The sequence below is a fragment of the Tripterygium wilfordii genome, chromosome 12 (genome assembly GCF_013401445.1).
Source record: "Tripterygium wilfordii isolate XIE 37 chromosome 12, ASM1340144v1, whole genome shotgun sequence".
NCBI lineage: Eukaryota > Viridiplantae > Streptophyta > Magnoliopsida > Celastrales > Celastraceae > Tripterygium > Tripterygium wilfordii.
The window spans coordinates 135,967-161,049 of record NC_052243.1 but is presented as its reverse complement, the minus strand read 5'-3'; the positions used below and the strand labels follow the sequence as shown (position 1 = coordinate 161,049).

Here is a 25,083-nt window from a genome sequence, read left to right as displayed (position 1 = left end):
GGCTTCTTTAACACTGAAAAACTATTTAAGCTGTCAATGTATTTGCCCTACATAAAAACTAACAATATTTAGAACAGGACACATAGAAATCATTATCACAAAAGTCATTACTAGTAAACCCAGCAACATAGCATAAATGTAGTTTCAACACGAACCTGCCGTTATCTCTCCTTCAGGACCAGCAGTCTTCAAAGCAGAGCCCTCCATTTCTTCTTTGTCTGCCTGACCAGATTTATCCTTCATCGATTTCAAGCTTCCTCCAGTTTGGTGAGCACCAGTTTGAGGGCTGGTAGCCTACATTGAGGAGGGAACACGTTATTGAGCAAGGAAAAGAAACCAAGAGTAAAGAATTATAGCCAACAAAGCAAGTATCTACTCAATGCATTAATCTTCCGAAGTTCCTCCAGTTTACAACTAAAAAGACTGCCTACCCTATTTAACGTTGCTTGCTCCGCCTATTGCCCTTTCTTGGTACATCAGTTCTTCAGTTCACGACATTGCCTTTCCACACCAAGTATATGTATTCCCTGTGTATGTTCCATGTATTCATTTGGCCCCGCGAGCAAGAAGTTAACATTGAAAAACATACCAAGTACCAACACGAAAGATATATTCAAAAGCCAAAAAAAGTAGCATTTAATTTTGCATAGTGCAATTCCCCGGAAAAGAGCATAGATTTACTCATTTATTATCAAAAAAACTATCGCACCAGTACACAGTTGGGATAATAAATCCTGTATTTTGAAAAAGTTTTATGCAGTAATCTGATAATCACATGTCAGAGTCATCATGCCAAAGAAAACCCTCATCAAGGCACTGCCTTCTGACATCTTGCATTGTGTGTTGAAAGAGAGTTGGGTTGCTTGTCACAACACCATCTACACGCTCAAACAACATTCTCTGCATAGAATCAGCATCATCAACAGTCCAGGCATATACCTTCTTATTCCTCCTGTTAAACCCAAACAAATCAAAGGATGCTACCATTTAGGCTTTAAGCTAAAACAATAATGGACAAATAGACATTAAGTAGTAACTTATGACATATCATAAAAGGAGAGATATAACTCTTTGATGGCAAGAAGTTAAAGGTGTGAAGCACTAGCAATTGCCTTGAAAAATTAGCATATACAGATTGTAGCTTCATCTCTCTTGTAACTTGTTTCTTTTCTGTACTTCTGTGATCGCGTACGATCCTTCTGTACACTGGCTCTGCTTGTAGGTCAACAAAATTTACTTTTACATATCAAAAGAGAGACAATTAATGTTCATACCCATGCAGAATCTTCACAAGCTTTTCATCAATTAATGGACGGTAAACACCGACGACTCTAGCTCCTTTAATTCTCAACAAGTTGCTCCTCGTGCCGGTAGAAGGATCCAACATAACAATATAGCCTACCTGGAAGAAAGAGTTGCACCAGTAACATATACAGAAAATACTTCAAAACTTGCACTGCCAGCTTCTTTATCAAATCAGTAGCTTTACAGCTTTAGATTGGAAGGAAATTTGGAGCAATTTCACCCAAATAAAATGCAGTGCTGCCTGTATAGCCCATTACCAGATTTTAAATTCAGATACTGCCAATAAATAATACTGCTTCACCATGGTGAAGTAACTAAGCTTTTAATGGAATAAACTGACCAACAGTAATGGATGATCCAGACTCTGAAACTGGAAGACATCAGTACAAGTTCTATTGACCGAGCCACATATTTAGACAAAGGACACAAGAAGCAAAACAAGGGACACCAATGCATTGTTCTTTTAACTTTTTATTTAAAAAAAAGGAAGACTACCTAGTGCCTATAAGGCAACAGTTACAAATATCACAACCCAACTAACAGTGTCCTTCGTAGTGTTACTTTTCCTCATACAATGAGAAGTTGAGAACTAATAAATGCAACATGAAAAGAGATTATATCCAACATTAATGAACATGTTATTGAGAACTAATTTAATCTGATCACAATAGTCATGTACTCATGTTCTAATAGATGGAACGGCCGATAAAATCAAAAGAAAAAGGACTAACAACAGAAAGAATATCCTTGGCAAGCCCCTTTTCATGTGAAGGAGGTCCAACCTTTGCATCCAGAATCACCCGCCAAACTGAACTTGACACCAACTATAAAAGTTCATTCATGTCATTTGCACAGATATAGCCATTGCAACCACAGAGATAGAGACTCTTATGGAGTTACCACCCGGCACCCGCTGAGGTGCAGATGGAGAAACAACAAAGGACTTAGGAAAGAATTGAATGTTCTATCTCGTAATGAGATGATAATGAAAACCAAAATGTCCTTTGAGTCTTTGACCCTTTTCTTAAAAGATTACACCAATAAGGAGACTGCTATCATCGAAGAGGGGAAGGCTGATATAATTTCCCAATTCCCATACCAATGACAGAAAATGACAAGCCAAGTTAATAAATAGTGCAGCAATTCCAAATCATCAGAAGCTAATGGATCTTTCAAATTTCTTATGAAGCAAAGATGGATAGATTCTTTAACACTGAAAAACTATATAAGCTGTCAATAGTATTTACCCTACATAAAAACTAGCAATATTTAGAATAGGACACCTAGAAATCATTATTAGTAAACCCAGCAACCTAGCATAAATGTAGTTTCAACACGAACCTGCCGTTATCTCTCCTTCAGGACCAGCAGTCTTCAAAGCAGAGCCCTCCTTTTCTTCTCTGTCTGCCTGACCAGATTTATCCTTCATCGATTTCAAGCTTCCTCCAGTTTGCTGGGCACCAGTTTGAGGGCTGGTAGCCTATATTGAGGATGGAACACGTTATAGAGCAAGGAAAAGAAACCAAGAGTAAAGAATTATAGCCAACAAAGCAAGTATCCACTCAATGCATCAATCTTCTCAAGTTCCTCCAATTTACGACTAAAAAGACTGCCTACCCTGTTTAATGTTGCTTGCTCCGCCTCTTGCCCTTTCTTGGTACATCGGTTCTTCAGCTCTTCTTCTCGACGTTGCCGTTCCATCCTTAAAAGCATAGTCCGTGCTTGACCAAAAGCTTCACAGACAAAGTTTAATTTAGATTTCGAAAAATGTAAAAAAAGAAAAAGTAATTATAATGCATACTGTGTTGGGGAATGCATTGGTTGAATCACGACCATGAGCGCATACAAGTGGAGGATAATTCAACCAAGCACACTTCCTTAATTGCATCTGCAAAAACATGTAAAGAAGATGGGGGAAAGAGACCGACAGAAGCGAGGCTGACTACGATGAAACGTCAGGCTCTCCGCGAAGTGAATCTAAATCTGAAGGGCAGCCGATTTACGATCCCAGCCTGCCTCTGTACCGGCAGTTGCTGTTGCCTCCGTCGCGATCGCCATCTCTACTTGACCTCCAAACTCCGAAAGTAGGTACATACCACACTGAACTGACGATGTGTAAAACACAAAAACAAAACGTCGTCGTTTTGCCCGACCTGCTTCGACAAAATGACACGACGCCGTTTTTAAGCTGACTATCAAGCTCCTTGTCCTTCCCTCTCTTCCTTCTCCTCCCTCTCCCTCTCTTTCCACGACAACCAAACTCTCCTCACTCACTCACTCACTCACTCTCATTTTCTTTCCTCCATGCCATACTAACCGCCTCTCCTGCTCTTCCTGCTTCCTATATAAGGAAAAAATGTTTCCCTCTCACTCATTCTTCACGATCACACCTGGTATGTGCTCTCTCTCTCTCATTAGTTTCTTTCTCTCTCTATTTTTCTCTCTGTTTCTCTCTCGCTCATTCTTCACGATCACGGTATGTCCTCTCTTCTCATTGCACTCTCTATATTTCTCTCTCTCTCTCTCTCTCTGTTTATCTCTCACTGATCTGTGCTCTCATTCCTCTCTCTGATTTCTCTCTCTGTTTGTTTTCTTAGTGAACAATGGACATTGCTGCTCCTTCAGAAAAGGTATAGTTTCCTAAATCATTAAATTTTGGTTTCATTTGCTTAATCCAGCATATTTTGAATTGTATTATGTTTGAAATCGTAGGTTGTGTGTTCTAAATATGTAAATTTTTTCCTGAAAAATTCACTGCTCTGCTCAATAGGACAATTTTTTTTTGTAATACGTATGGAAGGTTTATGTTTCCTTTTTCTCACTGCTCTGTACTCTCTCTGTATATTTTGAATCACCACAGTTTGCTTCCACATCTTCACGATATCATAGGGACTATATCGAGCTGGAATCGCTTGGTAAATAAATAAACGTATCTCATAGTGTTTTTGACTGCCTATGCCTCCTTTAATTTTATGTTAGTGTCTTTGACTGCCTCTGCTTCCTTTAATTTTATGTTTTTATACATACAGGTGAGGGTGGTTTCGCACATGTTTTTAAATGCACAAATCTTGTGGACGATCAAATGTATGCCGTGAAGAAGATATTTTTCAATTATGATATTGGAAACAAGTTGAGGTATATACTGTCTTCTGATTAGGCAAAGTGTTTTTTTTTTATCTTTTATTATGTTTGTTAGGAAAATGTTTATTTATAAAATAATGTCATGCAGGGAAGCTCATATACTGTGCTCTATGGAACATGATAGGATAGTCAGACATATAGATGTAAGCTTACAGTACCATCATTTGAGCTTCCATCATATTTCCTTTTTGTTTCTTACTATCTAGGATGCATTCTAATATTTCCATCATATTTACTTGTTTCTTACCATGTAGTCATGGATTGAAGTTGGGTTTGTAGATAAAGAGGATGATAAATCGAAAAAAGAAGATGATGATTCGAAAAAGAAACATAAGAGTGGAAGTGATGATGATTTTGGTGGCTCCTGTCTGTTCATTGTAATGGAATGTTGCGAAAGGTAAGAAGATTGCTTTACTTAAAATGTCTTACGATTCCGGTTTTATATCTAACTGTTTATGTTTTTAATGTTGTGTAGCACCCTGAAAAAAAAATTGATGGATCCAATTAGGGAAGAAATGGCGCTGAAATACTTTCGTCAAATCGTTGAAGGTTTACAATTCCTTCACTCCAAAGGTATAATTCATCGAGACCTCTCGAGGGGCAATATATTGTTTGATGCTCAGGATGATGTGAAGATTGGCGATTTTGGTTTGGGTGAGTTTCTTTATTGTAGATACTTTTAGATGCTTTATGGATTTCTAATTAGATAAAGTGCTTATTCATATTACTTTTGTTCTAGCAACATTTCTGGATAACAATCCAACTGGTTCTCCACTCAAGGCGGGTACTTTGCTGTATAAGGCACCCGAGGCGGATAAGGGAACAACCGATAAAGTTGACATGTACAGTGCAGGTGTTTTGCTTTTTGAGTTGCTATATCATTTCACCACTGAAACTGAGAGGCAAGCTGCTATAGGGAAGCTGAAAAAAGCACCCGAAGAGGAAAAGTTACCTCAAGATTGGCAGTACCCAGCATATACTGATTTGTTGTTCAAGTTGGTCAAGGAAGAACCAACTGAGCGTCCCTCCGCTACTGAGGTTTTACAACAACTTTCTCCAAGGTAAACCTGCTTTTTGTTACCTGTTTCTTACCCTCTCTTTTTTTTAAAATATATACATTGTTAACAAGTCTTGGATTTTGTTTGTAAACTGGACTCATCATTTCAGTGTCTAGCAACACCAATCATATTATAATCATACGGCACAAGTTCAGGTTATCTTGTGTTTTTTTAGATTTTTTTTTCTGTGTAAATGTTTGTGATTCTTGAGGCTTTATTTTTGAAAGGATGAGGGTTGATTGTGTTGTCAGTAATTAAACCATCAACTGTGAAAACTGTGTTCCCCTGTTGGTCTAATATGATTTTGTGTTGGTTGTCTTATAGGTAGGTGGCTGCCTCAAGAATCACATGCCTTGCTCTGATGATAATGATGGTGGTGGTTTTTGCAGCTCTCTCTCAACAAATAAGGAATAAGATTTTTTAGAAAATAAAACGGAAGTCTGTTCAAAACATGTATTTTGGATATAGACTTTGTGACAAACATGTCTTTAATGTTTTGTTTTGTAACAAATAATTGTGCCGCAGCTGAGGATGTGGACTAGTTTCTGAATTCCTCTTGTTTTGAGATAGAAAGAAATTCTTATCTTAGTCTGTGTATGGGATGAATGAATAGCCAGGCCCGCAGAGTGATTCTGCATATGGATGAATAGTACTTGGGACTGATCTTAACTGAATTAGTAGTGTAGCTCTCCTGAGCCTTTTCTTTCTGATGTTGGAGAAGTTTCTGAAAGATTTGGTCTAGTTTCTTTACAACAACAAATTCTTTCTGATATCTTCAAAGGAAAGAAATGTGAGTATGAGCTTGTGGAATGTCAATGGAGGAGTGGCTGCTATTAGAAAAATGATATATATATATTTCAAAAGGGTTCTTCTGGCTGTTGATGGTGTGGATAAATGAAATCAACTAGAAAGCTTAGGTGGAAACCATGACTGGTTCTGCGAGGGAAGCAGAATCATCATAATAGCTAGCTAGGGATGAACATCTGCTGATAAGGAATGGTGTTGAGCGAATGTACAGAGTTGAGAGATTAAATCCCGAGACCCTTTTGTCAGACGGCTTTCAAGAAAGACCAGCCAGAAAATGGCTATGTAGAACTGTCCAACCCTCTTTGTAAATTATGTTAATGGTGTTCCTTTAGCTCTTAAAGTTTTGAGTTGGGTTCTGTTCTGTTTGGCAGGAGTATACCACAGTGGAAAAGTGCGTTGGAGAGACTGGAAAAATATCCTGAATATTGGAAATCCTTAGTTAAAATAGGCAGTGCTTCAGGATTAGATTAAACGAATCTTTTTCTCAGATGTCTTACCAAATTACAGAGAAGTTGAGTAGCAGACATGATATTTTGAGTTCTTGCAAATGAAAAACAAGAATTTACTGTGTGACAGGGAAATGTCTATTGTTCTAGGTAGAAGCGCAAAAGGTAATTAGTAATTACATGTTCATTATAAATGCCTATCCAGCAATATTTGCTGAATTGTTTATTTTCATTTTCCTGTCAAGAAGAAGTTCTATTGAATTCGCAATTATTGTTATTTTTTCATGTCCTATTTCATTTTAAAAAAAATAGAGGACAAAAATAAAGAAGATTGGAGAGGGGGATTTTGGTTTTGTTTTTCAAAAAATACAAAATTCAAATGAAGTGGCTTTTCTAAGACGGTCGTTACAATAGCGGACAAATTTGGAGACTCGAAGAAAAATGACGCAGGAGATCGCCTTAAACTATATATATATAGAGAAATTTTCAAGTGCGAACGTCCGCAATTTATAACTTACCCACTTCATTTTTTAAGTGTTTTCAAAATTAAAATGACAAGTATGACCCACTACTTTGGGTCCCACATGTTTTCAATTAATGATAAAATTAAGGTGCGTAACATAATATAATTTGTGGGTGTCCGCATAAGAGAATTCTTTGTATGTATATTTATATATTTATATTATGAATGACATGAATGTATCAAGTGAAGAAAAATAGAACGAACAAGCAGCATCTATGCAAATGCCCCACATATCTACCATATTCGTCACACAACATAGAAATCCATAATTATAAAGAAGCAACCAAATCAAAACCCAAAATCAAATACCTACACTACTCCTCCGTTTGTTACTTTGTTTGACGAAAAATCAATATTTCATGGAAAATATATTTTAAGAAAAAGTTTATCATGGAAAAATAAATATTTTCTAATGTTTGGACAAAAAAATTACGAATACTTTCCATTATTTGTTTGGTGAAAATCATAAATTTTGAGGGACAAATTTTTTTTTATTGTGATTATATGATGTTTATAGACATATTTGCAATACACAGTAATAATCATAAAATTGGTTAGTGGAGGCGAGTGTGGAGCACCGGGTTTTGATTGATTTGGGTAGCTTATAGGGTTGAGAAAGGGGACTGGAAAATGACGTCCGGTCTTTAGAAAGCGCTGTTGTTTTCCTTCCTTAAGAGTTCTTTCTCTGATTGACTTTTATTTTGTTTTCATTGACTTTGCCATTTTCCTGTTATCAAACAATAGAAAACACAAAAACATTTTCCTAGAGGTTGTTTTCCTCTAAACAAACAGAGCATACCTTACACATTCATTCCAAATCTGATTAAGAAACTAAGGAAATACCAACCAAGATACCTCCTCCATGACCACATATACTACTGGCCCAAAGGCCCCAAACAGCAGAAAATCATCAACGCATTTTCTAAAACCTTATTTTCCATCAAGCCAGCGAAGCCTTATAATGGTATCCTCAGAAGGGAGTAAATCAGGAGGGCAGATTACTCAGAAGTTCAGGAAATGGAAAAGACAAGCCAGGGAGGTGGGAGATAATATGGTAGATTCAGTGGAGGTTGGTGCGGGGAAGCGAAAGGAGGCTGCTGGGAATGATGTTCATGTAAAAAGGGCTAAGCTAGATGAGGTTCAAGACGATTGCACAGGTTTGGAGGAGGTGGTTAGCCCACCCCGCTACTCATTATGAAAACCTTATCTTGGAACTGTCGGGGGCTGGGGGGCTCTCGATCAGTTCTTGCGCTGACTCATTTAGTTCAGCGAATAAATCCCCATATGGTGTTTCTAGTAGAGACACGAGTGTCTGTTGGAAAGATGGAACGTATTGCTCGTAAGTTAGGATTTGCTGGTTGCCTGGCTACTGGGTGTGTGGATGGAAATGTTGGCTTGGCTCTTTTATGGAGAGGAGGGGCTTCTGTGCATCTTTTAAGCTTCTCCAAAAACCATATTGATGGGCAAGTGGTTTGTGAGGGGTTGGATCACCAATGGTGTATTACTGGGTTTTATGGAAACCCAGTCCAATCTCAGAGGTGTCATTCATGGAGTTTGTTGCGTCATTTGAAGGGTTGCTCTGATTTACCTTGGCTGGTGTTAGGAGATTTCAATGAGATTCTAGATTCTGCTGAAAAATTGGGGGGTCGAGCTCGGGGTGTTCATGCTATGAGGGATTTTCAGTCTTGTTTAGAGGCTTGTTGTCTGGAGGATCTAGGTTATGTGGGAGGGAAATATACTTGGTGCAATAATCGTAGAGAGGGTGTGATTTTTGAACGTTTAGATCGTGCTGTGGTGGATGGTAATTGGAGGTCTTTATTCCCAAGTGCAATTGTTAATCATGATGTTGCTACTGTCTCTGACCACATTCCAATTGTGGTGGACTGTTTGCCTTATGATGTGGGAGGGCGTACTAATAAGAGATTTCGGTTTGAGGAAATGTGGACCCGTCATGAGGGGCTGGAAGTGGTAGTCAAGCAAGGTTGGGAAGGGGGGAGAGGTGATGCTGTTGACAAGATTGTTGGGTTGTCTTTTGACTTAACGTCTTGGGATAGGTCGGTGTTTGGTAGTGTTAACAGAAGGCTCAAGATTAAGCATAGGCGTCTTGGTTGGTTACAACAACAACAGTCTAGTGAGGAGATTAGGGAGGAGATTAACTACTTGAAGTCTGAGATTAATGAGTTATTGGGGCGAGAGGAGCTAATGTGGAGACAAAGATCCCGTGTTGAGTGGCTTCAACAAGGTGACCAAAATACAAAATTTTTTCACAGAAAAGCTAGCCAAAGGCATAAAAAGAATCGTATTGAAGGCATTGAAGATGTTTCAGGTGATTGGATTCAACAAGAGGGGCACGTGAATGCTATTATTGTTAACTTTTTTGAGACACTTTTTATGTCCGATAGCCCTCCCGATTGTGGGCCTGCTCTTATGGGTATTCCTGAAGTGATATCTCAACAAATGAATGAAGTTTTGGTGAGGAGTCCGGATGAAGATGAGGTTAAGAAAGCACTGTTTGAAATGCATCCTACTAAAGCCCCGGGTCCTGACGGCATGCCTCCTTTATTTTTCCAGAAGTATTGGGAGATGGTGAAGTTGGATGTTGTCAATTTGGTACAAGGGTTTTTTCGGTCTGGGCAAATGAAAGAACATGTCAATGATACTCATATTTGCCTTATCCCCAAAGTGCATAATCCAAAGCGGGTTGCTGATTTTCGGCCGATTAGTTTATGTAATGTTTTGTATAAAGTGATCTCAAAGGTTCTAGCTAACAGATTGAAGCCCCTTATGCCTTTGTTAGTTTCATCCTCACAAAGTGCTTTTGTAAAAGGGCGTCTTATTTCGGATAATATTCTGATTGCGTATGAGGTTATGCATTACCTTAAGACTCGTTGTTCTGGGCAGAATTCTTATATCGCCTTAAAATTGGATATGACAAAAGCGTATGACCGAGTGGAATGGGGTTTTTTGTTGTCCGTGATGCGTGCTATGGGCTTTAATGACAAATGGGTTGGATTGATTATGGAATGTGTTCGGACGGTTCATTACTCAGTTATTGTGAATGGTTCGTCCTGCGGCTCTTGGATTCCAGGGAGAGGTTTACGGCAAGGTGATCCCCTCTCGCCTTATCTTTTTGTTATTTGTGCTGAAGCATTGTCTAGAATGTTGGTGGTGGCTCACAATAATCAGTTGGTGCATGGGGTGCGAGTTGCGAGGGGGGCACCAAGTATTACACACCTCTTTTTTGCTGATGATAGCCTTTTATTTTGTCGAGCAAATAAAGATGAATGCAGGAGGCTGCTAGAGGTAATTCATGGGTATGAGAAATTTTCAGGTCAGTTGGTTAATATACAAAAATCCAATGCTTTCTTCAGTAGAAATACTTCCACTCAGGCTGCTGGTGAAATTTTGCGTATCCTTAGTGTTTCGGAGGCAAAGTTGCATGATCGTTATTTAGGTTTGCCGGCGATGATTGGTCGTTCAAAGAGGGAGGTTTTTTCGTATATCAGAGACCGAATTACTAAGCGCTTAAATGGCTGGAATGAAAAAATGCTTTCTCGAGGTGGAAAGGAAATTATGATTAAGTCAGTCTTACAAGCCATTCCTTCCTATGCTATGTCTTGCTTCAAACTTCCAAGATCGATTACACAATGGATCATGAAGAAGATGGCGGGTTTTTGGTGGGGGTCCACGGAAGGTCATAATAAAATTCATTGGGCTAGTTGGGATCTTTTGACTAAATCGAAGAGAAATGGAGGGTTGGGGTTTAGAGACTTGGAGTGCTTTAATGATGCCTTGTTAGGTAAGAATATTTGGAGAATGCTAAAGTTCCCTAACTCGCTTGTTGCTCGGGTCTTCAAGTCGCGTTATTTCCCAAATTGTGATGTTCTTCAAGCTGGTCTTGGTACTAATCCTTCTTTCACTTGGAGGAGTTTATGGCAAGCAATTGGGTTGGTAAAAAGAGGAGTACGGTGGAGGATTGGGAGTGGCCTTGGATTGCAAATTGGGGTGGACCCGTGGCTCCCCACACCACACAATTTCAAACCTTTCTCTCCTATGTCTGCTGTGGTCCATGGTGCAAGTGTGGCCTCTTTGATAGTGGACGGACCCCGGCAATGGAATGTAGAGCTAGTGCGTTCTATTTTTTTGCCTTTTGAAGCAGACACCATATTATCAATCCCTTTAACTCGTGAAAGATCGATGGATGTAATCATGTGGCATTGGGAGTCCGGGGGTCATTATTCAGTGAAGAGTGCTTATCATCAAGCTTTGATTTGGAAGCTACAAAATTGCCCAACAACCTCTTCCTCGTATGGTGATAGGGTGGGTCTCAAATGGCACAAATTGTGGTCAATTCAGGTTCCTTCTAAGATCAAGCATTTGTTATGGTCAATGATAAATAATGCTCTCCCCACAAACTCGAATCTGTGCAAACGCCATGTTTCTAGTTTTGCAGGCTGTTTGGGGTGTGGTGCTACTTTGGAAGATGCAGAACATGTGTTTAGGAGGTGCAATTATGCTTCCCAGATCTGGTTACTTCTTTCGTCTGGTCTCTTCATGAAGTTGGGGAGGGATTTGAACCTATATGATTGGGTGGAGGCTGTTCTGAATTCATGTTCATCTTCAGAGTTAATTCTTTTTGCCACCACAATTTGGGTTCTTTGGTTTGAGAGGAATAGCTTGCTGCATGAGGGGAGACGCACGGGGCAAGATTTTTTTATGCAAAAAGTGTACAGATTTTCGACTGAGTTTGAGGCTTGCAGTGGTCAGCCTAGGAAAGTTATGCAGCGTAATGAAGGGATCAATAGTGCTTGGTCTGGCCCAGGTCCAGGTATGATCAAACTAAACATTGATGGAGCTGTTTTTTTGGAGAATGATGCTATTGGAGTAGGTGCTATTTTGAGAGACCAGCATGGGAGTCCATTATTATGCTTTTCTGAGAATGTTGCTGGACGAGTTGATCCCACCTTTGCAGAATTGCTGGCTGTTAATCGAACCCTTACCTGCATTGAAGAGAGGGGCTACCATGATTTTATCCTAGAGTTGGATTCGTCCAATATTGTTCAGGCTTTAGGTTCTGATGACTGGTTGGACTCTCGTATGGGTCATTTTGTGAGCGACACCAAGGCTATTATGGCTAGACTTGGGGTTATCAAGTGTCAACATGTTTGTCGATCGGGTAATGAAGTTGCGCATACATTAGCAAGAATGGCTAAGTTTAGACATGGGAGTTCCATCTGGGTTGCTTTCTGCCCAATGGAAATTGTTCCCCTTGTTAGGAAGGATATTTCTTTCCTGTGTAATGTTTCTGATTCTTAATGAAGTGTTTTTTTCCTCAAAAAAAAAACTCACAATCTCTGGACTATTATGCCCTAGGGGAAAAAAAAAATAAAGGCATTTTCTACTAAGGGTTCAGGCTTATATTCATAAGCTTATTTTTGGGACGAGTAAACAAAAAGGAAACTCTCTCACTGAGAGTGAGAGAGGAAAAATTGGATTCTTAACATAGTGAATACAACTCATGCAAGGGCCTAACCTTCTTCAGGTCAGCCATGGAACTTAGTCTTCTACTTTACAACAAATCAGGACATTAAAAATCACTTTCTCAGATAAAGACTAATGAACTCATAGGTAAAACAACCTCTGTTAAGCTATCTAACAACCAAAGAAACCAGGACCTGCCCTTGAAAGAAGTTCCTTTCCAGCATCCTTTCCCATCAAAATCATGTCTTCAAGAGCATAAGGGCCTTCTCTAGAAGTTTCAAGGACTGTCCCCAACCAAAAAAATACATAAGTCTCTTAGAAGTTTATTATGGAAATGAAATTGATAATGAGATGGAAGAATATCAGAATTAAGTGGGGCTGAAACATACCGCTGGTCCCATCAGGGGACGCGACCAACCCTCTGAATATACAAGTCCCACCCTCATGTTTGCAAGCATATCCAGCAATAGGAGTGCGACAAGACCCATCCAAGGTCTCAAGGAAAGCCCTCTCGCAGGCAACCGCTAATCTTGTGTCATTATGATTCAATGAAGCTATGCAATCAGCCTGTGCAAAGAGAATCAACAGGACCAGAATGTAAGTGCTTTGAGTCCAAAGGAACTTGAAGAAAACTTGCTTAAGCCCAATCCTTCATTCATGAAAATCAGTTCAAGGCAGAGACAAAAAAAGCATTAATACACATGACCAACTCATAAATCTTTCAAGAATATGGATCCTCTTTTAACCCTCTGCCATATAATCAAATAATGGGATCAATCATTACTCATTAGAGCCCAATCAGATAAAATGAGACTCATGTCAGCCAACCTACGTCTAATTCTATATCATCTGCTAGTTCACAAGCTCCACAAAAGTGATCAAGTTCAAGAACCACTAAACACGCAGTAGCAAAAATTGGAGATAAATTGTATAATTAATTACTTCATATCAATAGAAGCATCTTGTATTCAAAAAAGAGCGTCTAAACAGAGTAAAACAAACCATTTTACTGTCATTGGTTCTACAGGCAATTCCAATTGCCCCTTGGGCAACAGCTGGAAGCATCTCATCAATCGATAGAATGGACGTCACATTCTTCGTCATGTTTAGGCGCTTTAGTCCAGCTAATGCCAACAACGTCGCTTGGACAACACCTTCATTGAGTTTTCTCAACCGTGTCTGGACATTGCCCCGAAAGTTCTCCACCACCTGTTTAATAATATGGCAAATGGATTATGACAATATATAGCTCAAACGCCAATGAAGGAGAATCTAAAACAACGTCTTATGAAGCGTACTGCCAAGAATTTGTTGTTAAAATAGCATGCAGTATAGTAACTCACACTAAGTGATGGAAATCTATGAAGTATTTGTGACTTTCTCCTGAGTGAAGCTGTCCCAACAATGCTGCCAGCAGGAAGCTCAGCAAGAGAAACGGCACTCAAGGAAATAAAGGCATCACGGACGTCCTCGCGCTCAAGATTGCAAGGTAAAATTGTTTTTTCAGGTAAATAAGTAGGAACATCTTTCATAGAATGGACTGCAATGTCAATATCGCCATTGATCAGTGCCTCATCAATTTCTTTAGTGAATAGGCCCTTCCCACCAATATCTGCCAGAGGTTGAGACAAGATCTTATCTCCTGTAGTCTTTATTACCACAATTTGAATTGCCCCCTCTTCGGCTAACTCTGAATGTGTAGCAATGAGCTTATCCCGCGTCTCATAAGCCTGAGCTAGCGCTAGTGGGCTGCCCTAAATAAGAATAGTATTAGTGACCACAACAAAGTAGTGAAGTCTGAGTCTGAATATATGCTATATAAGCATACAAATTGATGTCGCAACTATTTTGGCTGTCTCAGTCTCAGGACAAGAACCACCATCAGTAACTTTGGAAACTCATTGGCTTTTCATATCCATTTTGATCATAATTCAATGGTAATGTGTCAGCTAAATCATTATTATGTATACTTTCCTTGAGCAGATAGGACACAGCGCCATGGAACAATAGGCCACTGCAGAAACATGGAAGAATTGAAATCTTAGATCAAAACACTATGTATGGATGGTATGAACTAATGCTTGTTGATGGCAATAGATGCAGGAGAGGCTTGGTTCGGGGAGTATTTAAAATATTTACAGAACTGTCAACCATTTGATGAATTGCTTAAGAGAGAATTGTGAGTACGTGAACGATAAGCACCAATCACGTAAAAGGAAAAGATAAAACCAACCTGAAAGAAAATTGAAAAGAAGATTAAAAAAAATCAAATTGCAACAGATAAATTAGTTGCATAATCAAACAGTAAGAAATTAATGGATTCAGAAGTAAGAAAACGCATTTGTCAGCTGAAAACAAACTAAACCTAATGATTACTGTATCACACACTACTGCACACTCCAATACACGAATTTCAGTAAATATACAACAGATCAAAAATGCTCCGCACATAATTAGCTCCAACAGATAAAGCAAGAGGGAACTAGATACAAAAGGAACCAAAAGAAGAGAGTACCTTCCTCGAGTGCCAATTCTGATGATAGCAACTTTGGATTTCATGGTCTGCTGTTCGACAGCTACAGAGGCCTTTGTGAAAGCTAACCCCCGTTTCCTGCTGGGAGAAGCTTGGGTCTTTAAGCGCGGAAGAGAAAACACAAACCCGGTTCGGAAAAAGTTGACTGGGAAAGGAGAACGCAATGTAGAAGCGTGGCTTGTAAAGGGAGAAGATAAAATCTCCATTGATAAGAGCGGAGAGAGAGCGAGAGAGACGGAGAGACACTTGTATCGGGGGGAGATGGCTTTTCTGCATCTGGGTTGATAGACTTTCTATCCTATCGGTTCGTAAAGATCGTTTTTTATGAATTTTTTACTGCGCTAAATTTCGTCGCTATGTAAAATTTTCTTAAAAAATATGTACTGCTCACCAGATTCAAGTTTGTTCACGGATTCTGCATGTCACACATAATATACATGAAATCTTTTTTTTTTCTTTTAAAAGACCCACAGGCCACACACACGTTAAGCCATGTCCGAGGAACATAAATGCCACCACAGCGGATGGAAAACTACCCAAATCCCAAACCCCCTAAGTCGGCCACCACAGCGGATGAAAAACTATCCAAATCCAACTACCCAAATCCCAAACCCCCTAAGTCGGCCACCACAGCGGATGAAAAACTACCCAAATCCCAAATCCCTGGTGAACCCCCTAAGTCGGCCACCACAGCGCCCTAAGTCGGCCACCACAGCGGATGAAAAACTACCCAAATCCCAAACCCCTGGTGAACCCCCTAAGTCGGCCACCACAACGCCCTAAGTCGGCCACCACAGCGGATGAAAAACTACCCAAATCCCAGTCCGAGGGACATGAAGGCCACCACAACGGATAGAAAACTACCCAAATCCCAAACCCCCTAAGTCGGCCACCACAGCGGATGAAAAACTACCCAAATCTCAAACCCCTGATGAGAATAGAACCCTGGACCTCAAGGTTTTGGGCAGACAACCTGACCAACCAAGTTATCTCCCATTCTCAATATACATGAAATCTAAATCTTATATGCATAATTCAGCAGTTATCTCTATACCATTATTGATTAAAAAACCAAATATGATATTTCTCTTTCAAAAAGATTTCTCATATTTCACTTAATTTTGGTGTTTTTAGTCTTGAGTAGACTAAGGCCTAGTTTGGTAAACAATTTTCAAAGTAGTATATATGCTAACAGAAATGATGGTAGCAAAAATGCTGGACAATTTTAGTACTAGATATGCTGCATGAATACTTGATATTGTTTGGTTGAACTTTTGCTGATAATATTTTGTAACAAATTACGTGTAAGGGTATTATGCATTTTTATTGTAACAGACATATAAATGTAAAAATAAATAATAATTAATTTATAAAATAAATATAATAAATATAATTAGTTATAAAAAATAAAGATAATTAATTAAAATAAAATAAAGATAATTAATTAATAAATAAATAAATATAATTAAGTAAAATAAAAATAAAGATCATTAATTAATTAATAAAATAAATATCATTAATAAATAAATAAATATTATTAATTAAAATAAAATAAAGATAATTAATTTATAGATTATATATAATTAATTAATTAATTAGTGCAATATTGATTTGAGGGTATTAAGGGGATAACACTAAAAGAGTGAGGACAATATCGGAAGGAAATGAAAAATGCTACCAAAATTATCCCCAACAAGAGCATTCCAAAAGTAACATAATATTGCTCTAGAATTGTCTCAGATTATGTATCCGAAAAGGACCGTTTGACATGCACAAAGCATTTATACTAGATACAAACATAAATACTTGCAAAAATGCTTTGCCAAACGGGACCTAATTGTTTGTTCAATATTTTTACTATCAATTTGGTAACTTGAGAATCAATCATGTGGTTGAATATTAATTGGTTCATTATATATGTGAAATTTTATTTGTAGGTGCCTAATAATTAGTATATGATTTTAAGGCAAGAGTGAAACATATTTTTGTTCATCTATCAACTGAACAAATTGCAGTGGGGCAATATTAATTAATTGGAAGAGTTGTGGACACTACACTAGCCACTAGTAATTAATAGGCCAAATTCAGAGTCTCTTCCAATGTCAGCATAATTCTTCAAGCGCTCAACAGCTTTTGCAACCTACGCAAACAAGAAATTAAGCATGCAATTACATCAGTAAGCTAGTTCAAATATATATACATTTAAGAGTGTGATTCGGCATTCCTATTTTTTCTGACAGTGATGACTAGCAAAGTTACTGTTTGGATAAAAACTCCAATTAGCATTCCCCACCATATCCCCTGCCCACTTATATATAACAAACCAATTCATTATTATTATTATTAACTTGCATTTCATTCATTCTTTGATTTAATTAAGGAATTGGTAGCTTACTGTGGCTCCTAGATTAGCTTTGAAGCCAAGCGCGCATCCAATTGGGAGACCAATAATGTAGTATGTAGTTAGATTAACCCAAGCCACTAGTGCTTGCCACCCACTACCAATTGCAACACCTGATATTAATTCAATATTAATTATATACATACGCACATATATATATATATATACATACAAGTATATATAATTATCATATTCAAAAGCAATATAATATATATATATATATATATATATATATATATATGTATATGTACGTATATACCTGAGAGAATGGGTTGAATGCCATTCAAGAAAACAGAAATGGCAAGCAATGGAGTGAGTTTGGAAACTGCAGCTATGACTTGTGCATCACTTGTGAATAGTTTGCTCAGTCCAACTTTGAATATGCCAACGATTGCACTCAGAATTATACTGATGATTAAGCTATTTGCAGTCACTACTATCACTGACAATTTTGCCACTCTTGGATGACCTGCCCCAAGCTCATTACTCACGCGTACACTATATATATACACATACATAATATTCAAACCGCCACAAACATTAGCTCACTACTATGTGTGTGTGTGTGTTACAATTAACTCACCTGGCTGCTGCACTTAACCCCAACATGAATTCCATGTCCCAAGTCCAGTAATTTATGCTGAAAATTAAGTTATAATTATATATATTGAATATATCAAATCATATATGCATGCATGAAATTAATGGACATACCAGATGGAGAGTGAATCTAAAGCGATAGTAGGGTTTGGAAAAAGGCCTGAAATCAGAACCAGTACTTGGACGTACCATATCTCCAAACTACATACCCCAACAAATTAATATTAATATTAATTCAACCTAGCTTAGAAATAATTAATTATAAACTAGCTAGCTTAATAGGTAATATACATATATATATATATAGCTATAATAATACATATATATACGGTACCAAAGCATGACAGCAGAAGCAGCAGTGAGCTTGAAATAAGGCCAGAGGCCTTTAAAGGCCTTAATAGAAAGGCCAGTCCAGGTTTCCTTACAAGATGGGCTTAGAAGAATGTAGAGCCCATAGCAGATGACAAGAAGCCACCAAGCCAAACTAAGTGTGAGAGCTGCTTCAAGGAGTCCACAGTCGAAATTGTAGACAACAAGCCATGTGATGAAACTGTGTATAATCAGTACTCCAAGGAACATCAAGGCAAGAGGGTTGACTATGTTCTGTGCTTGGAGAAACCTCTGCATAGGACATACTATAGGGAAAGCATATATTTGAGGGATTAAGCCTCTCGCATAGATTTGGCCCTGTTTGGCTATCTCCTCTGATTGTCCTATTGTTTTCAGGACTGACCCTGAATACCAATATAGGAATGTTCGGATAATTGCTGCTCCCAAGTGTAGGACTATAGCCCTTTGACATATTATTCCTGTTGCTGCATAGTTTTTGGCTCCATAGGCTTGCCCACACACTGTTTGAACTGCACTTGCCATGCCCAGTTTTTTTTTTTTTTTTTTTTTGAGATACACATGATCAAAAAATATTTAGAAAAGAATTATCAGGCAATATATATATAAGTGTTGAATGAATGAATGAATTACCATAATTCCATAAGCAAGGCCTTGGATTCCAACATTAGCAACGGAGGGCACCAGCGAATTGGAGAGTACCTAAATGGCCAGTAGACATAAGACTGACAAAGCTAAGAATGTAATTACAAACAAAAACAACAATAGAAGCCCCTAAAAGTTGCCAAACAAGCCTTGACTCCCACGCAAACAGCCTTAGCCACCACCGGACACCCCTCTTGTCATCTAAAAACTCCTCCATCTCCTCCGACGAAAATTTTGGCCATATTACCATAATGCCAATCTACCGGCTGTGCTAGCAGCGCCTGGTTATTCGATGAGGAGGAGGAGGCAGCCATAGCTAGGGACAGGGTGAAATCAATTTAACATGCATATGTGATAGGTAGATAAGTATATAGGGAGAGAATTAATTTTAATTAATGAAAAGAGACGGAAAACTCTACGTACGTACCATTGAGATTGTGATATATAGTTAGTGAGATTGATTAATGATGGATGAAGATGCATGTATATATATGCTGGTGATTGTGGATCTTCCAGAAGATCCAACAATGTTGGTTGTTAAAGTAGTGTGAGCATCAGATCAACAGTACTTTGATTAGCATATATATATATATGTATATAATTAATAAAGCAGACTGACTACTGTCCCAGATCAGATGTGTAATACATTCTGGGAATTGTAGTCAGTTGGAACTCCTAAATGTGTGTAATATTTGTTGAGTAGAAGATAGTTATATTTCTCGAAATAGACCAATTCTAAAAACCTAATGTTTATTCTCAATTTGTCCCAACATAAAGCGCATCCCGAACTTAAAAACACAAGCAATTTTAAGAATCCATAAATTCTAACACTTAACATTAACTCAATATATAGTTAATACCATCACCATGCACATCCATACTAATATATGTGTTGTGATAAAGGATACACATTTCATATTTATATACATGCAACTCTTCGGCCCAGGCCCAATATGTTGATACCAGAAAGTGCATTAATTTGCAGGTCTAGTGTCGAAGAGGTTCGGGAGAATCAAATATGGATGGAGAACAAGGGGATTGCAATTTTTCTTATATGCTTAATTTTTGGACTGGTAGCTCTCGGGAGATTATTTGTAGATATGTTATTGAGTGCTTATACAGCAGTTTGTTTCGAAAGAACAGAAAAGTCCAGGAAATTTTCTTGGAAGAGCTCTTCCTGGTTCTTATATTATCCCATTGATATTATCCTTTTAGTTTCTGTTACATGTTCTTTTCCATATTTATCTTCTTGGAATCTTATGCTATGTTTTTTCAGTGGACTTATCTTGAGTAATGACTAAGATCAGTGAAATAACCATGGACCAACAGTACAGCATAGGTTAAAACCTGAGCACAATCCAGTCAAACACAATATTCTTTCTTACCAAGCCATCAATCCTTTGACCCAATGATTAGTAAAACAATTACTTACCATAACCAAGCAAATAACAAGTGCAAAAGGCTCCCACTAACACTGCATCGTCTAAGAATGACGTATAAGTATCCTCACAGCATGCAGAGGACGTTTCCATGAATAAACCAGTGCCAATTATTTTGTATTCAAGCAACTTTTCCACTACTACACGATCAATTAAATACTGGCAAGTCTAACTTGAATAAACACTTTCTAGCTACATACCTGATCCAACACTACCATTACACCAGCTAGATACAGCGGCGGCTCGGTTGTCATGAATGGTGAGTTGGCGTGCCAGTTTTGATAGGAGAGAGGACTGCTTTGAGTAACGTTCCCTCCTTCGCTTCACATTCTGGTCCTCTTGAAGCAACTCTTCAATCCTTTGTGTGCTTTGAGCATTAAAAATGATCAAATATGTAAGTTATGATTACAAAGTTATTTTTGATTGGTGTGCTACATGAATCTTAACAAAAGGCATAAAATAAAAATAAAAAATATATAAAAAGAAAAACTCACAAGAGATCCATCAGAAAGACTCTGCCGCAAGGGCGGACCCCCTGCAACCTTCATATGTCCTTTTGAAGGTTGAATAACATTTCTTATCTTATTCAACCATTCAACCTTGTCAGCTGCACTCTCAGCCTTCAAAACAACATCGCTGTGGGCTGCAGGAATAAATGCAGGATCATAAGAGATTTGAGTTGAAAATACTCAGTAATGTTCAACCGTAATTCAATGCGAAAAGTATCTGCCCCAAAAATATTAGCAAATACCTTTAAGAATGGTTTTATAAGGAACCTTGCTGGTTATCTTGAACACAAGGCTAGGCGCTTTCTCTGACCCATTAGCCTTCTTGCCCTTTGAACTTTTTGATGGCACTTCATCATCATCTGAAGCTTCTTCAACCTTACATTCCTCCAAGTAAATAGATGGCATGGGAGATCAGCCTATGAAACTGAATTCTGCTATAATTTCAAATGAGCTTTCCTAAGGATGTGCAAGCATGGCTGCATGGCAAGTGCATGTATGTGTGTGCCAACTGCCAATTGATAATAGAGAGAGCCATCTCAATAATAGGGAGAGGGAGATAGGACAAATAATCCACAAAGGCCAAAGACCTCATCAATAAATTAAGAATTCCAAGATCTACCTAAAAAGTAATGACACCGCGAAAAAGTCTTTCCTCTTGCTTTCTAGTGTGGCCAAGCTGCAAACAAAAACCATAGGGAAATGCGTAATCTACAAAAACAACTGATGGTGACATACATATACACATACACACCGCACAAGTAAAAACCAACCCTACACTTCATGTTTAGCCTTCGTAAATTGAGAAATAGACCATTTAGGCTTTAAGCTAAAACAAGAATGGACAAATAGACATTAAGTAGTAACTTATGACTTATCATAGAAAGAGAGATATAACTCTTTGATGGCAATAAAATAAAGGTGTGAAGCACTAGCAATTGCTCTGAAAATGAGCATATACGGATTGTAACTTCATCTCTCTTGTTTCTTTTCTGTAATTCTGTGATTGCGTACAATCCTTTTGTACACTGCCTCTGCTTGTAGGTCAAGAAAATTTACTTTTACATATCAAAAGAGAGACAATTAATGTTCATACCCATGCAGAATCTTCACAAGCTTATCATCAATTAATGGATGGTAAACACCGACGACTCTAGCTCCTTTCATTCTCAACAAGTTGCTCCTCGTGCCGGTAGAAGGATCCAACATAACAACATAGCCTACCTGGAAGAAAGAGTTGCACCAGTAACATATACATAAAATACTTCAAAACTTGCACTGCCAACTTCTTTATCAAATCAGTAGCTTCACAGCTTTAGATTGGAAGGAAATTTGGAGCAATTTCACCCAAATCAAATGCAGTGCTGCCTGTATAGCCCATTACCAGATTTTAAATTCAGATACTGCCAATAAATAATACTGCTTCACCATGGTGAAGTAACTAAGCTTTTAATGGGAATAAACTGAACAGTAATGGATGATCCAGACTCTGAAACTGGTAGACATCAGTACAAGTTCTATTGACCGAGCCACATATTTAGACAAAGGAGACAAGAAGCAAAACAAGGGACACCAATGCATTGTTCTTTTAACTTTTTATTTAAAAAAAAAAACTACCTAGTGCCTATAAGGCTATAACAGTTAGAAATATCACAACCCAACTAACAGTGTCCTTCGGAGTGTTACTTTTCCTCATACAATGAGAAGTTGAGAACTAATAAATGCAACATGAAAAGAGATTATATCCAACATTAATGAACATGTTATTGAGAACTAATTTAATCCGATCACAATAGTCATGTTCTGCTTACAGTAACATCTGACAATAGTTTTATTACATCCCGAATTAAATCGTCACTTGGCCCAAACCAGGCAATTCAAGCAATGTGCTCTATTAACCTGGAAATTTTAGTAAGCAAAACAGTAGGTTTCACATGACAGAAAGTCAAATAAGTTTAAAACTTATTTCAGACACTTAAATTCCAAGTAGCGTTCTGTCAGAATTTGTTGGCTCAACTTGCAGACTTGTCTCCGGTTCATGAAGCAAGGTTTTAATCTTAGTCAAGTGTGCACGTCCAAGTGCTCAAATATGTTTCCCATAAAACCTTTGCATCCAAAATCACCTGCCAAACTGAACTTGACACCAACTATAAAAGTCCATTCATGTCATTTGCACAGATATAGCCATTGCAACCACAGATATAGAGACTCTTATGGAGTTACCACCCGGCACCCGCTGAGGTGCAGATGAAGAAACAACAAAGGACTTAGGAAAGAATTGAATGTTATATCTCGTAATGAGATGATAATGAAAACCAAAAAGTCCTTTAAGTCTTTGACCCTTTTCTTAAAAGATTACACCAATAAGGAGACTGCTATCATCGATGAGGGGAAGGCTGATATAATTCCCATTCCCATACCAATGACAGAAAATGACAAGCCAAGTTAATAAATAGTGCAGCAATTCCAAATCATCAGAAGCTAATGGATCTTTTAAATTTCTTATGAAGCGAAGATGGATAGATTCTTTAACACTGAAAAACTATTTAAGCTGTCAATAGTATATACCCTACATAAAAACTAACAATATTTAGAATAAGACACATAGAAATCGTTATCGCAAAAATCATTATTAGTAAACCCAGCAACATAGCATAAATGTAGTTTCAACACGAACCTGCCGTTATCTCTCCTTCAGGACCAGCAGTCTTCAAAGCAGAGCCCTCCTTTTCTTCATTGTCTGCCTGACCAGATTTATCCTTCATCGATTTCAAGCTTCCTCCAGTTTGCTGAGCACCAGTTTGAGGGCTGGTAGCCTATATTGAGGATGGAACACGTTATAGAGCAAGGAAAAGAAACCAAGAGTAAAGAAGTATAGCCAACAAAGCAAGTATCTACTCAATGCATCAATCTTCTAGAGTTCCTCCAATTTACGACTAAAAAGACTGCCTACCCTGTTTAATGTTGCTTGCTCCGCCTCTTGCTCTTTCTTGGTACGTCGGTTCTTCAGCTCTTCTTCACCACGTTGCCGTTCCATCCTTAAAAGCATAGTCCGTGCTTGACCAAAAGCTTCACAGACAAAGAGAAAGCAATTATAATGCTTACTGTGTTGGGGAATGCATTGGTTGAATCACGACCATGAGCGCATACAAGTGGAGGATCATTCAACCAAGCACACTTCCTTAATTGCATCTGCAAAAACATGTAAAGAAGATGGGGGAAAGAGAGCGACAGAAGCGAGGCTGACTACGATGAAACGTAAGGCTCTCCGTGAAGTGAATCTAAATCTGAAGGGCAGCCGATTTACGATCCCAGCCTGCCTCTCTACCGGCAGTTGCTGTAGCCTCCGTCGCATGCTACCGGCGATCGCCATCTCTACTTGACCTCCAAACTCCGGAAGTAGGTACATAAACACCGACGATGTGTAAAACACAAAAACAAAACGTCGTCGTTTTGCCCCACCTGCTTCAACAAAATGACACGACGCCGTTTTTAAGCTGACTATCAAACTCCTTGTCCTTCCCTCTCTTCCTTGTCCTCCCTCTCTTTCCACGACAACCAAGCTCTCCTCACTCACTCTCATTTTCTTTCCATCTACAAAATGACACGACGCCGTTTTTAAGCTGACTATCAAACTCCTTGTCCTTCCCTCTCTTTCCACGACAACCAAGCTCTCCTCACTCCCTCTCATTTTCTTTCCATCTACAAAATGACACGACGCCGTTTTTAAGCTGACTATCAAACTCCTTGTCCTTCCCTCTCTTCCTTCTCCTCCCTCTCCCTCTCTTTCCACGACAACCAAACTCTCCTCACTCACTCTCATTTTCTTTCCTCCATGCCATACTAACAG

The 25,083-nt window shown here is 38.4% G+C and overlaps 6 protein-coding genes across 15 annotated transcripts; 3 read left to right on the top strand and 3 right to left on the bottom strand.

Annotated features, from left to right (window-relative positions):
• Positions 1-158: 158 nt before the first annotated feature.
• Positions 159-3,351, bottom strand: LOC120011173 (glycerophosphodiester phosphodiesterase GDPD4-like). The gene is made up of 10 exons (XM_038862241.1): positions 3,103-3,351; positions 2,923-3,038; positions 2,647-2,785; positions 2,037-2,113; positions 1,879-1,894; positions 1,801-1,807; positions 1,646-1,697; positions 1,490-1,546; positions 1,275-1,402; positions 159-952 (listed from the first exon to the last, which is right to left on the bottom strand). The coding sequence occupies exons 1-10, from the start codon at positions 3,203-3,205 to the stop codon at positions 772-774; spliced, it is 876 nt and encodes a 291-aa protein (XP_038718169.1). The 5' UTR covers positions 3,206-3,351; the 3' UTR covers positions 159-771.
• Positions 3,352-3,472: 121 nt separating this feature from the next.
• On the top strand, positions 3,473-4,929 carry LOC120011172 (probable serine/threonine-protein kinase DDB_G0283065). The gene is made up of 7 exons (XM_038862240.1): positions 3,473-3,698; positions 3,903-3,935; positions 4,166-4,220; positions 4,335-4,440; positions 4,535-4,589; positions 4,701-4,812; positions 4,922-4,929. The coding sequence occupies exons 2-7, from the start codon at positions 3,909-3,911 to the stop codon at positions 4,927-4,929; spliced, it is 363 nt and encodes a 120-aa protein (XP_038718168.1). The 5' UTR covers positions 3,473-3,698; positions 3,903-3,908.
• Positions 4,930-4,938: 9 nt separating this feature from the next.
• On the top strand, positions 4,939-6,046 carry LOC120010867 (eIF-2-alpha kinase GCN2-like). The gene is made up of 3 exons (XM_038861769.1): positions 4,939-5,100; positions 5,186-5,507; positions 5,829-6,046. The coding sequence occupies exons 1-3, from the start codon at positions 4,941-4,943 to the stop codon at positions 5,830-5,832; spliced, it is 486 nt and encodes a 161-aa protein (XP_038717697.1). The 5' UTR covers positions 4,939-4,940; the 3' UTR covers positions 5,833-6,046.
• A 2,096-nt stretch (positions 6,047-8,142) lies between these two features.
• On the top strand, positions 8,143-12,596 carry LOC120011171. The gene is made up of 2 exons (XM_038862239.1): positions 8,143-8,437; positions 8,545-12,596. The coding sequence occupies exons 1-2, from the start codon at positions 8,143-8,145 to the stop codon at positions 12,594-12,596; spliced, it is 4,347 nt and encodes a 1,448-aa protein (XP_038718167.1).
• A 134-nt stretch (positions 12,597-12,730) lies between these two features.
• Positions 12,731-15,576, bottom strand: LOC120010866 (porphobilinogen deaminase, chloroplastic-like). Its single transcript, XM_038861768.1, has 5 exons — positions 15,277-15,576; positions 14,105-14,510; positions 13,764-13,970; positions 13,151-13,328; positions 12,731-13,045 (listed from the first exon to the last, which is right to left on the bottom strand). Exons 1-5 carry the CDS (start codon positions 15,498-15,500, stop codon positions 12,933-12,935), a joined length of 1,128 nt encoding a protein of 375 aa, XP_038717696.1. The 5' UTR covers positions 15,501-15,576; the 3' UTR covers positions 12,731-12,932.
• Positions 15,577-17,172: 1,596 nt separating this feature from the next.
• Positions 17,173-24,769, bottom strand: LOC120010865 (protein DETOXIFICATION 41-like). Of its 10 annotated transcripts, none has more exons than XM_038861766.1 (15): positions 24,339-24,769; positions 24,187-24,302; positions 23,911-24,049; positions 22,330-22,457; positions 21,856-21,912; positions 21,479-21,744; positions 21,222-21,370; positions 20,928-21,094; positions 18,630-19,345; positions 18,410-18,496; positions 18,279-18,335; positions 17,955-18,193; positions 17,690-17,808; positions 17,509-17,602; positions 17,173-17,434 (listed from the first exon to the last, which is right to left on the bottom strand). In XM_038861766.1, the coding sequence occupies exons 9-14, from the start codon at positions 19,166-19,168 to the stop codon at positions 17,519-17,521; spliced, it is 1,125 nt and encodes a 374-aa protein (XP_038717694.1). In that variant the 5' UTR covers positions 19,169-19,345; positions 20,928-21,094; positions 21,222-21,370; positions 21,479-21,744; positions 21,856-21,912; positions 22,330-22,457; positions 23,911-24,049; positions 24,187-24,302; positions 24,339-24,769; the 3' UTR covers positions 17,173-17,434; positions 17,509-17,518. The 10 variants fall into 10 exon arrangements, 9 of the variants coding, with proteins under 9 accessions (XP_038717694.1, XP_038717687.1, XP_038717688.1 ...); XM_038861759.1 differs by having other exon boundaries at positions 17,296-17,434; positions 17,509-17,595; XM_038861760.1 differs by having other exon boundaries at positions 17,296-17,434; positions 17,509-17,595; positions 21,222-21,363.
• Positions 24,770-25,083: the final 314 nt, after the last annotated feature.

Excerpts from the sequence above, each read along its gene's own strand:
- LOC120010865 (XM_038861759.1), bottom strand. The coding sequence starts at position 19,168 with ATGGCAAGTGCAGTTCAAACAGTGTGTGGGCAAGCCTATGGAGCCAAA. Across the intron at positions 18,194-18,278 it reads GGGTTAAGTGCAGCAGCCAG|TGTACGCGTGAGTAATGAGC; the intron begins GTGAGTTAATTG and ends GTATATATATAG. Across the intron at positions 17,435-17,508 it reads GAAAAAATAGGAATGCCGAA|GTTGCAAAAGCTGTTGAGCG; the intron begins TCACACTCTTAA and ends TTGTTTGCGTAG.
- LOC120011172 (XM_038862240.1), top strand. The coding sequence starts at position 3,909 with ATGGACATTGCTGCTCCTTCAGAAAAG. Across the intron at positions 3,936-4,165 it reads TTGCTGCTCCTTCAGAAAAG|TTTGCTTCCACATCTTCACG; the intron begins GTATAGTTTCCT and ends GAATCACCACAG. Across the intron at positions 4,441-4,534 it reads GATATTGGAAACAAGTTGAG|GGAAGCTCATATACTGTGCT; the intron begins GTATATACTGTC and ends AATGTCATGCAG.
- LOC120010867 (XM_038861769.1), top strand. The coding sequence starts at position 4,941 with ATGGATCCAATTAGGGAAGAAATGGCGCTGAAATACTTTCGTCAAATC. Across the intron at positions 5,101-5,185 it reads GATTGGCGATTTTGGTTTGG|CAACATTTCTGGATAACAAT; the intron begins GTGAGTTTCTTT and ends CTTTTGTTCTAG.
- LOC120011173 (XM_038862241.1), bottom strand. The coding sequence starts at position 3,205 with ATGTTTTTGCAGATGCAATTAAGGAAGTGTGCTTGGTTGAATTATCCT. Across the intron at positions 3,039-3,102 it reads TGCATTCCCCAACACAGTAT|CTTTTGGTCAAGCACGGACT; the intron begins GCATTATAATTA and ends TTGTCTGTGAAG. Across the intron at positions 1,403-1,489 it reads TTTCCTTCCAATCTAAAGCT|GTAGGCTATATTGTTATGTT; the intron begins GTAAAGCTACTG and ends TCTTTCTTCCAG.
- LOC120010866 (XM_038861768.1), bottom strand. The coding sequence starts at position 15,500 with ATGGAGATTTTATCTTCTCCCTTTACAAGCCACGCTTCTACATTGCGT. Across the intron at positions 14,511-15,276 it reads AGAATTGGCACTCGAGGAAG|CCCACTAGCGCTAGCTCAGG; the intron begins GTACTCTCTTCT and ends TATTTAGGGCAG. Across the intron at positions 13,329-13,763 it reads GAACCAATGACAGTAAAATG|GCTGATTGCATAGCTTCATT; the intron begins GTTTGTTTTACT and ends CTCTTTGCACAG.
- LOC120011171 (XM_038862239.1), top strand. The coding sequence starts at position 8,143 with ATGACCACATATACTACTGGCCCAAAGGCCCCAAACAGCAGAAAATCA. Across the intron at positions 8,438-8,544 it reads GGTTCAAGACGATTGCACAG|TTCAGCGAATAAATCCCCAT; the intron begins GTTTGGAGGAGG and ends TGACTCATTTAG.